The sequence below is a fragment of the Cuculus canorus genome, chromosome 1 (assembly GCF_017976375.1).
Source record: "Cuculus canorus isolate bCucCan1 chromosome 1, bCucCan1.pri, whole genome shotgun sequence".
NCBI classification, from domain to species: domain Eukaryota; kingdom Metazoa; phylum Chordata; class Aves; order Cuculiformes; family Cuculidae; genus Cuculus; species Cuculus canorus.
The window spans coordinates 82,486,589-82,502,349 of record NC_071401.1 but is presented as its reverse complement, the minus strand read 5'-3'; the positions used below and the strand labels follow the sequence as shown (position 1 = coordinate 82,502,349).

At 39.0% G+C, this 15,761-nt stretch overlaps 1 protein-coding gene across 1 annotated transcript in view; it reads right to left on the bottom strand.

Annotated features, from left to right (window-relative positions):
• SMS (spermine synthase) overlaps nt 1-15,761 on the bottom strand; it is a 56,470-nt gene that overhangs the window by 3,109 nt on the left and 37,600 nt on the right. Inside the window, exons 9-10 of the mRNA XM_054087771.1 lie at nt 15,231-15,310; nt 2,957-3,072 (exon numbers count right to left, since the gene is read on the bottom strand). Coding sequence (XP_053943746.1) covers nt 2,957-3,072; nt 15,231-15,310 — 196 coding nt within the window. The remainder of the gene's footprint in view (nt 1-2,956; nt 3,073-15,230; nt 15,311-15,761) is intronic.

Sequence of the window (15,761 nt, the reverse complement as noted above, 5' to 3'; positions counted from 1 at the left end):
GAAATCTCCCTGGATCCTCTTTTTGGCTCAGCAGTCCAAAACAGCACACCATTTCCACTGAACAATTAAACCCTTTGCAAAGCCATGCTTTCTAATTCCTGCTGCAGACTTTTGGGTGGTGTGGTTTTTGGTTTTTGTGTTTTTTTTTGTTTTTTTTTTTTTTTTTTTTGCATTGCAACCACTGCATAAACTACAGAGGTACTTGGAAAAAGCGATCAAAGTTTTGATCAGGGGTTTGCCAAGTTGGGATCCCCCTTGCTCATATTCTCACTTGTAAAGCAGCAAGCTTGAATAGGAAAGAGACATCCAGCTGCTGAATGTGTTAATCCCTAAAGCAGACACAATCAGACACAAAATTAGTACTGAGATGTTCAGTAGCTGAGCACTAGGTGTTCAGGTATCTTACTAGGTGAAGATTTAAGCATCTACTGCCTCTTAAATGCCTCAACAGGGGCTCTGTTGAACACTCATTTAACAAATGCATCTAAATTTTCCCTCGGCTTTTCTCTAAAAGCTTCTGTGGTATTTGCCCTAAGTACCTAAACACTTTCCAGAAAGCAGACCTCTACATCAGCCAAACTGAGCTAGATGTAAAAACAGAGCAACTGGCAGCTGTATCAGTGCTCTTTTTGCTGCTCCTCTGAGGGAAGATGAATCCAGCTTCATCAGAGTCATACAGAAGATACACTCAAACCACAGTTATCTGAGGTACTCCTGGCAGGACAAACAACTCAAAAGCTCTCTTGTCAAACTGGGCATATTAGAGAGGTCACAGCTACATAATTCCACCTGCTTCCAGAGAAGCAGACAAGAATGAGACATGAACATTGCCTTTTCAAGAGGTACAGCAACAACTGCAGAATTGAGGCATTGATTCCTGGACTTACATACACTCTTCTGTTTACACACCAAGGTCACACATGCTCCATGGAGAGCCAACATGTTCACCATAAAGTCCTGGTGGACACCTCAGAGACATTTTTCTTACGAGTTCTGGCTTTTACGTCAATAGCTACTTGAGTTTCAGGTGGACCCTCAGAGCAGTGGTAAACATCAGAACTTTAAATAACAGTTACACACAATAACAATTCTTGAAGTAGGCAAAACAAGCAATAACAGAAAGTGGTAAGCCAGCTTAGTACTTTGCCTGTATTCAGGTACCCATACACAACTTTTGGCCAGATTATGAAAATGAATATTTGAGAGTGTGAAAAGACTTTTTCAATGGCTCAAGAGATTAAATGAATGCCACAGATGTGTCACATTCTTCAGAAAGAAATAATATTCTAATTTTTGATTACTTGTCATAATTCTACTGTAAATGCATCTCTCGGTCACCTGTGAAAGAGCATTTAGGTATAATCTTCTCTTCAGATACATACTCCTACTTGGAAATCTTTAAATTTCAAGAAAGGCGATAATCTGTACCTGAAATGCAAGTAAAGGGCTATAACAAGTCCAAGGGCTATAAAAGTTATAGTACTTGCTTTGGGCTAATCTGGAGTAATCAAGATGACTTCTTTAATATTCCTGTACCTATACCATCATATTATTAATTCATTCAAAAAACCAAACTGATAAAGCCTGTCCTGTTTCCATAAGAAATGTTCACTTTCAAGCTCTATTATATCTATTTAATGGCTAGTTTTAATAAATTTATTGCTAAAATATTTCACTTCTGTTAGCTTACTAGAGACATTTAAATGTACTTTTCCAAGGAACTAAGTAGCATTTCCTACTCAAGTCACTTGGAAACACTTTGTATATTTCCAAATAAATGACATAAAAAGTGTTTAGAAGACTTTGAGGATGTATACTCCAAATCACACGCACATGGTATTAAGGCCTACCACTTGTAAAAGGCAAAAATAACAATTTTTCTGAAACTGTAAGGTACAAGGACAAAGATCTTCACATCCTCTTCCACTTTCTTGTCTTGAAAATGTTAAAATCAAATATGAGTTTCCCTGGAGAGCTGACAAAGGGAAATGGGAGGAGCTCGTTACAGTCAGTATGGAGTCCAAAACAGCAGGCTACAGCATTAAAAAGTATTACTATTAAAGACAGAAGGGAAGCAAAACGAACACACAGCGCAGAAGAAAGGCTGTGGCAGTTTCACATGCTTAATAAATTATGAATAAGTAGGATCATAGCACTCTTTCTCCTGACAAGCGAGGGACACCCACAGCTGGCATTACCCTGCAGAAACATTTCCTGGGAGATCACATAAAAGTGGTAGATATTCAAGGCAAATGAAGCTAGCAGAACCACCCTGCAGAAGACAAAAATGCCCCTATAGAGTTAATGAAGTCAAAACTTTTAGCTCCTTGTATAACTTCCCTGCCACCCACAAAATGAAGAAATTCTGAAGGATTTTTTTTTTTTTAGGAATGGGATGTTGCCAAGAAACATGTACATATCTCCACTTGGAATATTACTTTCTGTGACATTAATTAGTAATGATGGCTAGAAACAACTTTTTCCCCCCATTAAAAATCCAGTTTGAGCTGTAAGTCCAAGATAGATTTACCAGAGAAAATTTAAATATCTGGATCATGCTGATCTGTATGAAGTTAGTTTGGATTTTTTTTTTGGTGACAGGACAAAAGATACATAGCTTTGCCAGAACTCCCAGGCAGCATTACCCTCATCATGCAGCTTATCCTATATCACATAACCAATGCACTTGGAAACACTCAAAACCATTAATAAAAACATGACCAAACCTTGCAAGGTGCTGATCATTTCACAAGCTGTGAATTTATGGCACCTTTAAAACAAATTCCTACAGCTGCCCTCAAAATAAAACTGCAGTAGTTCATCCGCTATGAAAAAACTTTAATAGCATTTAAATTAGAACTGCCTTCTTGCCCTTGAGTTCACTTCCTCCAATCAATCTAGGCTTGCCCGATTTATTAATGTACACTCTGCACTCTTTTTCAGTCTTTAAGGATACAGTTCCATGTAGGAGGGTACGCACACCGTTTCTTTTGAAAACTCCACAGGACAATAAAGCCTGCTCAGCTGTTCTTCATACAGAGTCAAGGCATCAGTCAGATTGATACAGTTTCCCTGAGGAAAAAGAGAAATCCCAATTACAATCAAATAAATAAGCAAAATTGTAGATGAATACAGACATTCTGACATTAATGCAAGGCTTCTACATACTTCAGAACCACATACATGCTGTTCTTATTATTTAATATTTACATGGCAAATACTGAAACAGCTTGTCTTGATTCTGCCTACAGCAAACAACAATTTGTGTCTTTTCCAGGAAGGGCAAGTACAGAGGGATTTATCTATCTTCTCATTACCAGAAGCAACCATTACATTAGGGTGCCCAGTTAAAACAGACCACCATGTGTTGTTTACCTAAAACATCTACTCACTAACCATTTTCTATATGATTGCTTAAATATATTAGTAAATAGTATTATGACATCCACACTTTCTCAATTATTTAATGATGCCTAGATCTTACAGCATTGAAACGCACTATAAAAAACCCTATAACCTATTAATTTTAGTGACAAAATAAATCTGATTATACAGAAGTTCTGTGACTGCAAGCTACATTGTCCTGGTTTTCTGTGTATCACGCTTCTGAAAAGGAAGTGATTCCTATCACACTTCTTTTTCTTGATCCTGTGTTTTATCTCATCTAAGAGCGTTAGCAGTACCATCAGTGCTTAGATGATGTTTCTTTAACACTGAAACTATGAACTATCGGACACTTTGAGTCCACAGCATTCCTTCCCAGACAAACAAATATTGAACAGACTGAACAAACACAAACTACGCAAAGCAACAGAAGTCAGTTGTGCAAGTTTAATAAAAATACTCTTGTCAAGTTTCTTGGCTTTCCTGTCTACATAACTGACTAGACTATCTGATACTTTATGACCTTAAACACAATGACCTTAAGAAAAGTGTGACAAGTTGTTTGGATACTAATTTAAAATGGAGTAAAGTTGAACAGAGTCACCACTGCATGGTCTGCATGCAGCTTTTGTTTTCCACGTACAAGATACCAAACAAAGACCCACCAAATGTGAATGTACTGTTGCCGTGGCACAGCATAGAGACAAGACACACTAATTCTGGTCAAGAGGGAGAAGACGTTAATGGTGCTTAGTACACTGACAGCCAAGTGAACCGATTTGTGGTCTTCTGCACCAGCACTCAATAAGGATCTTCAGCTCAGCCTATAGGCCCCAAATACGATGGTTAACCATGTGTTGCACACTACACACGAACAGCAAGTCCAGTGATGACAAGAAATCTAACCCTAACAACACAGCATGTGCATATCGGGTCATATATGGGGCAGGATGAGCACCTTCAGAAGATGTGTCCCCATCCTTCCCTAACTTATCTTTACTAGCTTCTAGTATAAATGCCTTTTACTTGGACCTAGCAACAAAGCCTACACTCCTTCTGATTAACTAGCATTTCTCCAAAGTTAGTTTCAACATAAAAATCAGCTTTCCCACACATTTTACAACTTCTAGTGGAGGAACAGCAAACATTTCCTTTTTTGTTGGTTTCGGGGTTTTGTTGGGTTTTGGGGTGTTTTTTTTTGGGGGGGGGGGGGGGGGGATGTGGCTTTTTTTTAATCTTTTGCAGTAACTTTCATATTAATGAATACACAGTCCCTAGTAACCTAGCACATGAGCCAAAGTCCCACAAAATGATGGCAAGAGACCCAAGTTGCTGAAGTCTTCCTATTTATCTTGGATCACAAAAACATTAGTCTTGATGATACGAGGATATGCATTAGACAGAAAGAGGTCTAGTTAAATAAAAACAGGGAAGAAACAGTTAATTTACTAATACAACTGGCTTCTTGGTTTCTAGATACCTCTTTCTGTTCATAACTGGACAGACCAAAAGCCTTCGAGCATAAGAACTTCTGAGCAGAGTACTCCCTTTGATCTTTAAAAGCACTGAACTTTGCAATAAAGCCCAAAGCAACAAACTCTAGCTATGGAATGACAGTATCTTCCCTCTGCTCTGAATGACTTCTGAAAATGTTTGCACGCACATACACAGTTTTGGGGTTGCTTTTTTTTTTCCCCCAATTATTGAATCAGGTATCTTGTCCCTTCCTGCCCTCAGATAAGGTATATAACTCACATCTAACTGAAAAAATGCAGATAGTTCAACTAAAGCTAGGTCTAACTAAAAACTATAGCTCTCTTATACTCACAGCTTACTTATATTTTAAGACCTCTACCTTTAAATGAAGGTCAAGTTCTATAGGACCGCAGGAATAAAGGATTTTATTCAGCACTTCTAAAATGTCTGCACTACCTATATTTTACACGTGTGTTGCTGTACTAACACATTGCAAAGCTTTTACGTCCAAAAGAATAGCCTTTAAGAAAGCTGCATTTTAGTGTTCAACTCCTGCTTCTTGGTGCTCCCAGATTTTTAAAAACGGCCTTAAAGTTAATTTTCACAAAGCAAGGAACCAAGATGAGTTTGACTAACAAATACTACCCATGCTCTTAAAAACAATGTAAAACAGGTATGGGCTGAAAGAAGGAGATATGTTATTTGAAATCAGTGTGTCAAACAGCTGCATCTACATTGTTTTTTCCATGTAAGGTCAGATAATAACTAGAAACAAAGTGTACAATGCACATCCTTGCTTTGGGATTCGATTTAAACCTTTTTTATCTCCTTCATATTGGCAGGATTTTTTCCACAAATTACTTAACACACTTATATTTCCAGAGAAAATGAAAAGAGACTTAATTATTTCTCTGAGTTTTTTGTATTGCTCTTAAGTCTTCACAAGTGGGAAGGAAAACCTCAACTTAAAAAATCCTATGCATGGCATCTTTTAAAAAAAATCATATTCTGGAAAGCTCCCTTTAGAAGAACTCACATAAAACATGTATTTTATTATCATTTTGATCATATTCAATGAACAAACATGTACTTGTTCATTCGGTAAAGGAAGATGCATGCTTTATATTGAATATATCATGTTTGGGTATCAGAAAACACCATATTTGTAGAAAGGTAAAAGAGAACACTGACCGAGCACAAAGCACAACAATGAACAGACTACAGCAGTATTTGTTTAGTAACCTGCTATTATCCAGGGGACTGCAGCAGTTATTTGGTTTAGCCACCCTTTACCAAACATATAATTTTGTTTCAACATCAGACCGAAAGCAAAAGAAAACTAAAAAACAACCTGTGTATGTAATTTGAGTCTAAAATAGAAAACACTGCTAGGTAATTTTAGGAGTATACCACTATTACAGAGGAAGTTTAATAGGGTACACAATGAGATAAAATATCTACATCCCAGCCTGCAGCTTCAGCATTATGTACTTTTTCTCTTTTCCAGCAACAGACAAATCACTGTAGACAGCATGGAAAACAAATTACAGGAACAACGAAACATGCCAATAAGCAGTTTCTACTTTTCAGACCTACAACTGCCCAGTCTCCAAATCAAGATCTTACCTATAGGTTTAGACATCCCACCTGGCTGTGCTATTAACCACTCCTTCTGGAGACATATCACAGGATGTCCCAGTTCTGCATGGCTGATTTTTTTTGTAATCAATAGGCTTTACTCAAAAAAGCTAAGAATTGCAAAAATCAAATCTACAGATTTTAGATTAACTTTTTTGTTCTAAACAGCCACCATGTATTTGAGCAGTAACTAATACTGAACAAACTGTTTAACATGATTTAAAGCTGATGAGTCTCCAATTATACTTTTCCAAAGGGAAATAAGCAAAATCAAACTTTTTCTTCCACACTGCTCAGTCAATTCTCAACATATACAAAACCCCTACCAAACTCCTCTGCCTGCCCCTCAATCCTTACTTAATCTTTGTTCCATGTCAAACAATTTGACAAAGAAGAAACGGGGGAATGCTGAAATTTTTCTGCTTAAAAAGCATCTCTGACATTAAAGTATTTGAGGTAATTTTAAACTTTGAGATTAACCAATCTGCATTTATAAGACACTGTTTAAGACTCACAAGTCCTGAAATGTTTCATAGCCCCTACATTCCGAGTCTGCTCAGTGCTTACACTTTGACAGCTCATGCCTGTCTCCCAATACCAATTCTTCTCGGCTTTCATAAGGCATACGTTCTGTAGCATCATTAGTTTAGTTTTCAGGATTCTACAGCACAATGCACAACAAATTTAAATAACACAGTTGTTAGCAGACAGTACAAAACATTCCTTAAAATAAGTAGTAAAAAAATAACTTGTTTAAATTAAACCTTTAAGTTCCAGTTAACTTTACCTACCTATAAAGGGGATGTTTCCATCAACTGGTTATAGGCTAAATTTAGGCCCCTCTGCTTCCTCCAACCTTAGAAAATAAACTAGTGACTTGAAAGCCATTGAAGGGTCACTTTTCATACTTGCTCATTTCTTACACATCATTCTTAAATGTCTTACCCTACATGGCATTGCTCCTGGACATCGTTGTCTGTGACAGTATATTAGTTTATTGTTTATTTTTCATTCAACACTGTTTTCTATTTTTGTTTTTGTAAATGTCAAGCATCAAAGCTGAATATGGCCAAGGCTTGGATTTTTTCCTTCCTCAGTTCAGAGTGCTTAAACAGCAATGATATACATCACACGTGAAACACCTAACATCAAAGCTAAGTTTGAGTTTTGGGCAACAGGGGTGGCTTTGAAGGAGATAATTGAGGCAAACTGGTATGAGGGTATCTCCACTGGCCAAACAATCAATTTCAAACACAACTCAGCAACACAAAGAAACAAAGAGCCTGTCCCTTAAAGACTCCCAAACTACCAAAAAATTACACAGGCTCACACAGGGACATGCATCCTTTCACACTGCACTCAGCTAGACTCCTGTTCCCTCTTTGGAAGTGCCAATTAAAAAACCCACACTCCTTTTTTTGGCTGCTATGTAAACTACAGAGCAACATCACAGTGGTCTGACATTCAGAGAGCAGGGCCACACTCTATTAGAGCGGCAAGGAAGTGACAGCTTGGTGAATGGCCACGTGTGCGTGGGAGACATCTGATCCTTTGTACCAGTGGTTACTGTTGTTTACTAGAATGCAAACCCCTGAATGGTCTGAGACTGTTTCTATCCTTCATGGGTTGGATGACCCAGACTAGGAAGGAGCAAATTCCTGTTCAGAGGTATTTTTAAACATTCTGCTTCATAAACAGGCTGAAAATGATAGCCTGCTCAACCCCAAAGGATTAGATCAGCAGAGCAGAAATTTTGTAGAGAAAAAGGCATTTTTCCTAGCTACACATAATCCACTGACACAGAAACAACCCTACAATCAGTCTCTGCATCTTGCAGAGCATAGTTTCACACCTCCTGGGACAAATCCTCATGTGCTACATGGAAGGCACAGAATGGTGATGGTTCAGAAAAATCACCCAAACACTTACTATCCACAAGCACACACACTGCAATGAAGTTGAAAAAAACACACCTCAGCAACCTAAAAATCATACTGGCTTTTAGAAGGTCCAACAGCAAAAAAACACTGTGTCAGAAGTCGTCACTGAGAAGGTCCATTAGAGACGAAACTGAATCTCAGGAAGCCAAGTTCTTATATTCTCATTGATTCCCAACTTCTTTCCCCTGTGATAGCTGGGAACCTGCATCTGTAACTGGCTCCCCTTGGAAGAGGCAACACAAAGGCCCTCACAGACCCAGACCCATATTACATCACTAAATACTTCTAAGAACCAACTTCAGAAGGAAGAACAGAAACAGCAAGTCATGTGACCCTTAAGCTTCAGAGTAGTAGGGTTATGTTCAACGAAAACAAGCCTCAAGCCCTCAACACACAGACAAGGCCACAAGTTTTGCAGGCTAAGGGCCCTAAAGCTCACCTCTCAGTCTTATGTAGGCTGCAAGATTCTCATTATGGATGATGCAGCTAAAAAAGGAAGGACATGAAAAGCAAGAGCTAGCTACTTGTAAAAACAAGTTTTTGTTCTCATTGTGATTACTATTTGTGTATGCATAGAGCAAACATGGAAGTGTTTCTTCCCTCAATATATTCAAGCACAAACTTACAGCAGCAGAAAATGACATGCAAAAACCGCACTTTCTAGCTTTCCAGAGCTGAAACAAGCAAAAAGTCCCACCTTATGCCTAAAATTGGCCACATGTTCTTTCATCCTCTAGGAATATGAATAAATAGTTTGGAAAACCTTTCACAGAATCTCTCTAAATGTTAATAAACTGCTAGGCAATATTAGTTCTCAGTCTCCACCTAGTGGTGAAAGAATATTCTGCAGTAGCACTCGGAGACTTGATTTGAGCATCAACCACAGCTTCCCGAGGGAGCAACCAGGTATGTTACAGTAGTATGCCAAAACAGTAATTACTTTTATATGCTCAAATTATAAGCATACCCAGGTAAATTATATTTACCTAAAAAAGTAGCTAGTCCAACCCTTCTACAGTGAACAGGGAAATCAACTACATCAGGTTGCTAAGAGCCCCATCCAATCTGACCTTAAACGTTTCCAGGAATGGGGCATCTATCACCTCTCTGGGCAATCTGTTGCAGTGTTTCACTACCCTCAGCGAAAAAAATTTCTTCCCAATATCCAGTCTGAACTCTTCTCTTTTACTAAAACCATTACCCCTTGTCCTGTTGCTCCAGGCCCTGATAAAAAGTACTTCCTCATCCTTCTTATAAGCCCCCTTTAAGTATTGAAAAGCTACAATAAGGTCTCCTCGGACTGCTCTTCTCCAAACTGAAGAACCATAACTCTCTCAACCTCTCTTCATAGGGGAGGTGGTTTTCCAGGCCTTTGATCATTTTGGTGGCCCTCCTCTGGACCTGCTCCAACTGGTCATATGCATGAGATTTTCTGGAAAGTGTTATACATATGCATATATGTTCTGTAACCAGCTCTCATCGCAGTACACGCAATAGATGGAGTTAGCCTTTGTGCATCCAGTGCTGTAAATAAAGGATGACTGCTTTCTAAAACCCCAAAACGGGTCTTAAGAGAGTTTATTTGTTGGTATTTTTGCTTTCACAGCCACTGCTCTCTCATTTCAGCCACAGGGTGAGGCTTGGGTGTGAAAAGGTGCCCTGAGTCACCTGTAAATGCTGTAGTACATACTAAAAAAGCATGTGTGTCTGGGGAGGACACAAGACTATTCACAAGCACAAACACTATTTTAGCGGTATGAAAACATGTCTATCTTACATTCGTGAGGAACTGCAAACAAATCATTCCACAAGGAAACATGATTTTGTAATAATTAGTTAATAGATCAGTCACTGAAACTTAACTTTTTGCTCTCGGCTTGACATTAGTGCAGTTCTACCTACATCAGGATTAACTGCTTCTATTCACTCAGGAAGAGTTTCATCTTTGAAAAAAAAAAACAATAAAAATGAGAACATGCATACGAATGCTGATCAGGTAACTGCAAATTGTTGCTCCACAAGCACTTTTCAGCTCTTGGGTCAGGGTGCATGCCTCACTCTTAACTCACTTTGGTCTTCATTGAAATAAAGGACATGAATCGAGGCAAGCTCTAAACATGAGCAAGTTTTCTTGATTTTTTTTTTTTTGTTGGTAATGCATATACCATCCTAAAAATACACTATCAGCATTAAGGCCTGCAAGATGTAATCAAAATCAAATTAGTCTGCCAATATTCTTTAGGAAACCCATCAACCGTGCTAAACCAGACAAGACTCACAGCAATGGCACCATTCTTTTTATTGTCTCCTGCAGATGAGAAGAGAAGGCACTATGCCATCTGCACAATGCAATTATGCAAAAGCCAGATATTTCTGTGCACTGAGGCTTTGCTGAACTTGGATTATAAGTCAATTAATCAAAGAAATCATTATGTAACTAGCAGGATATTAGAAGCTTTTTTCTAGTTAATGCACATGAAATTATTAAGCATTAACAAATAAAAGACAGGAAAAAAAGTCTGAAAGTTCAGAGCTATATCACAGTACCACAACAAAAAGGAATGTCATCTATCTGGACTTCTGTTGGGCTTTTGACATGGATTCCCACAACATCATTCTCTCTGAACTGGAGACGTATGGATTCAATAAGTGGGCAGTTCAGTGGATCAGGAATTGTTTGGATGGTCACATTCAGAGGATAGTGGTCAACAGCTCGGTGTTCCAGTGGAGATCAGAGCCAAGTGGTGTCCTTCAACAGTCCACACTGGGACGAGTACTGTCTAGTATCTTCTTCACCAGTGACACAGATGGTGGAAGTGAGTGCAAGTTTGCAGACAACACCAAGCTGAGTGGTGTGGTTGACATTCCTGAGGGATGTGGTGCCATCCAGAGGGACCTGGACAATCTCAAGAAGTGGGCTCATGTGAACTTCATAAGGTTCAAGGCCAAGCGCAATGTCCTGCATCTGGCTTAGGGCAACCCCTGGTATCAATAAAGGCTGGAGATGAAGTGATTGGGAGCAGCCCTGCCAAGGAAGACTTTGGGATACTGGTAGATGAAAAGCAAGACATGAGACAGCAATGTGTGTTCACAGCCCAAAAGGCTGACTGTAACCTGGGCTGCATCAAAAGAAGCATGGCCAGCAGGTCAAGGGAGGTGATTCTGTCCCTCTACTCAGCTCTGGCAAGACTCAACTTGGAGTACTGCATCCAACTCTGGAGGTGTCAGCACAATAAAGACATGGACCTGTTGGAGTGGGTCCAGAGGAGGGCCACAAAAGTGATCAGAGGTATAGAAGCCTCTGCTGTAAAGAAAGGCAGAGAGTTGGGGTTCTTCAGCCTAGAGACGAGAAGGTTCTGTGGAGACCTTATTGTGATCTTTTTCTCATAAGCTTTGAAGTACTGAAAGATGGGGATTTTAACAGGGCCTGTTGTGATAGAACAAGGGCAGATTCAGACTAGATACAAGAGTTTTTTTACAGGTGGTGAAGCATTGGCACAGGCTGCCCAAAGAGGTGGTACATGCCCCATCTCTGGAAACATTCAAGGTCAAGCTGGATGGGGCTCCAAGGAACCTGCTCTAGTCAAAGATGTCCTGCTCACTGCAGGACTAGATGACCTTTAAGGGTCCCTTTCAAACCAAACCATTCTGTGATTACAGTCTACGATTCTAAAAAAGCTTCACTTAATTCTCAATTAGACTGCGAACAGTAAACAGAACTCTACAGTAAAGTATCCTGAATGGAAGCAGAAGGGCTTATACTGCAGCCTAAGGCATATGACTATTCTTTCAGCACTGCATGGCCTGCCATTATTATTTGTATTGCTTCCACATTATCAAACTAAATAGCAATTGCTTATATTTCCAGAAAATCCTGAACTACTTTAAAGACTGCTTTCCAGCCAGCGCTTCTGGACTCTGGAGTGCTGCCATTAGACAGCTCTAGACCCTGCCTGCTAAGAGCAGTCCTGACAGTACTTGTTTGCACCTAGTAGTAACAGAAAGGTGTAGTATGCTGTCTACAGTAAAACACTTTAATATCAATTTATGTGCTGAAGACAACATTTCGTAAAACTTGTGTAGGGCTCAATGAAGAGGTGATGAGCATTTCTATTTATTTTTCCCAGCAGTGGCATTTAGAGACTGAGGCAGCAATATAGTATGTGAAAGGCTGACATTCTGTGAACAGAATTCCAGTTCTGGGTAAAGCATTTCTTAAGCATTGAAATAAATGACATTCTAAAAAGATGCACAAGGTAACTCCGGCAAGCAGAACTGTCAGAGGACAGAAGTTTTGGATGTTAGTACAACATGATACTGAGGCAGAAGCAGCAACTATAGTTACTGGCCAGCAGCCAACACGACAATGACCCTTTTGCAGCATCTTTCCTATGAGACATTTCCTCACCATAGCAAAGGTCAGGCTCCAACAAACAGGCAGACATTCCCCCAGTCACTTTTCTTGATGATACTCAAGATTTTGTTTTAGAGAACCAAAGCATGTCAAGAATGCCTGAGGTGGGGAGGGACACCCCAAGTCCTGGATTTCAGAAACACAACTGATTTAAATGGCATACGATTCCTTCAGCACATAAGCACAGCCTGCTGCCTAACGCAAGCAATTCCATGATTGTGAGCATTCTGACAGCAGACAGCTGGAACCAAAGTAACTTATATTTCCAGTATTAATACACAGAGCTAGAAAGTCCTGGCATCACAGCATTCAGAACCATTTAGGAGTTCCTGTTGTGTGACTAAGCTCAGCTATCAAAGCTGGCAGTGGGCACTTTTGACCTTCTGTCCACAGTCTAACCCTATCTTTTGGCTATCCAGCTTCAATTTGGTTACAGACAGCTGTAAAGCACCTCTAAAAGTCTGTTCTTCCTATGACCAGATTACTACGGTTTGGGGGGTGGGGTAGTGCTGTCTGGTTTTGTTTTAAAATAATTCTTAAGTAGGAAGGAGCTACAAGGACCATCAAACAGGCTGGGTAGTGTATCAGCAGATATATCAAAACCCATGATAGCCACTTGCATCTATTAATTTTCCTTTTTTCAACACCCCAAGGAATACTAAGTTGCCAGGGTACACTGCTTCTATACTCCAGCCGTTTCTCTGTCTATCAGTTAGCCGTAAGTCCAAATCCAAGCCACTTCAGCTTTAATATAATTTCTTTTTTCATCCTGCCATACAAAACTTTTTTGATCTGGGACTGTGAAACTGATACTGTACTGTTTCACAACTGCTTAAACCCATCAGGGCTGGTTCAGTACTGCTGTCCTTTCCTCCCATGTGGCAGAGATGCTGGAGAGCTGTTCTCTTCTCCCTGACAGGACAGGACAGGCAGCAGGGCTGTACCAGTCTCAACTTCTGTTGGTTTCAGCTGACACAAACTCCCTGTACCTTGGCTTCAGCACAGCCATTACTTCAGGTTTCAGCCCAGGCTTCTTCCCAGAGTCCTCCTGCAAAGACTGACAGATAACACGTCCACAGACACACACCTATGTGTGTCCTAATGAAGTCAGCTAGTCTCAACATGTACATTAAAAGTATAACTGCAACACAAATGCTTGCTCTGTCCAAAGGATGCAGTGTCCTTTCAATACCAAAGTCTGTCACGAATACTTAACTAACAGAATAGAAAACCCATTAATATTTAATACAACCATTAGTCATATCTTACATTTCAACCACAAGATAATTTATCTTGCCCATACAACGACAGCATTTTAAAATAAAGCAGCACACTAAAGCTGTCAAGTCAAGTTGCGCATTTCTTTCCTATCCAGTTTTAAAGTAAACCAATTCTTTTTACACACCTCAAACTCTACTCTGATATGGACAGAGTTCAAATGCATAATTTCAGCTAGATTATTTCAGAGCTTAACAAGATTATTTCAAAATGATGTATTTAGATGCTCCACACATTAGATGACTAGTTAAGGTATGGGCATGACAAAAAAATACAACTTTAGAGACTTACACTTCACTCAACCTTCTGCTGGGTCTTATGATGGTTTTGTACAATTGCACACAGCTTTTTGGCATTCTAAACTCAGGATTACATACAGAAAGTATGTTCAGATAAAAGCTATACCGCAATAATATTATCCATGAGGTGGCTATACTATAGCAAGCGCTCAAATCTTAAACTATTCGTTTTTACAGTTGCATTAAAAAACTTAATACACAAGGACAAAAATCTTATTTGAGACTATACAAAATACTTAAAATGCCAAGCACTGTAACACATATACTCAAATATCCAACACCCCTTTTGCAGAAGCCAAACCAGTGACTTGCATCAGGAGTGGAGAGAAAGCAAAAAGAGGATTTACCTCCCAAATGACTAATTTTCTCATTCCATTGCATTTATGTCAAATTCTCACTCCTTTATGGATGACAAATTTTCATGGTTTACACTCCACGACCGGATACATTAGCTTAAAAACCACGGGCCTGTTTATAAGTACATCTGTTCTGCTTTTCCAAGAATTGCTAACAGCTAAAATAAAATAGCCTGTAGTATGCCTAGCCGATTCTTGAAATTATGTTTTTCTATTCAAAGACAAGCACTACCGATTCAGCTGAAAATGAAAAAAAGCAGGTCAGTTAGCAAAGCCCAAATTTCATGCAAAAATCCCTAATGGGTCATTAAAAGTAGAAAACCAGCTTGCTAGTACATTTTTTTTAGTTAGTTGCTTCGGTTTTGTTCAGTTCCTTTATTATCATCTGAAAAACACAGACTGTAACATCTATACAGCAAAACATTTTTACTACCAGATATCATACCTGTGTGAAGTATTTTCCATCTTGTTTCAGAACTTTCATGGAGAGGTCAAGAATCAACCGCAGAAATTCCCATGTGGAATCTGCATATGAAGTATGATTTAAAACGAAAATAGCACATTACTGCCTTGTTCACTAGTACATATTCAAGACTTGCAATATATCTACCGTTTAAAAAGTAGCTATCATATCCCATACCTTTACATAAAAAAACCCAACAAACAAATAAGAAACAGTGGAAAACCCACTCAACCCATACACAATGTTAATGATGGTCTAAGTATGTGTTTTTCTTCACATTAATTATCCAGACATTTCCAAGATAGAGCAAGCAAAGATTTACCGGAGTGTTAAGTCCCCACATACTTTAAGAATAACTTCAGTTCATATTGTTCTGGAATAAAAGTGCAATTTTAAGAAGTCCTAGAGATTTGCCAATTCTTTCTAACATTCAAGAAAAAGTCAAAACAAACAGATGCGTTCTATCATTCTTTGCCTCTCATATTTGCTATTAAAAAGGCAAGAATCAAAGTA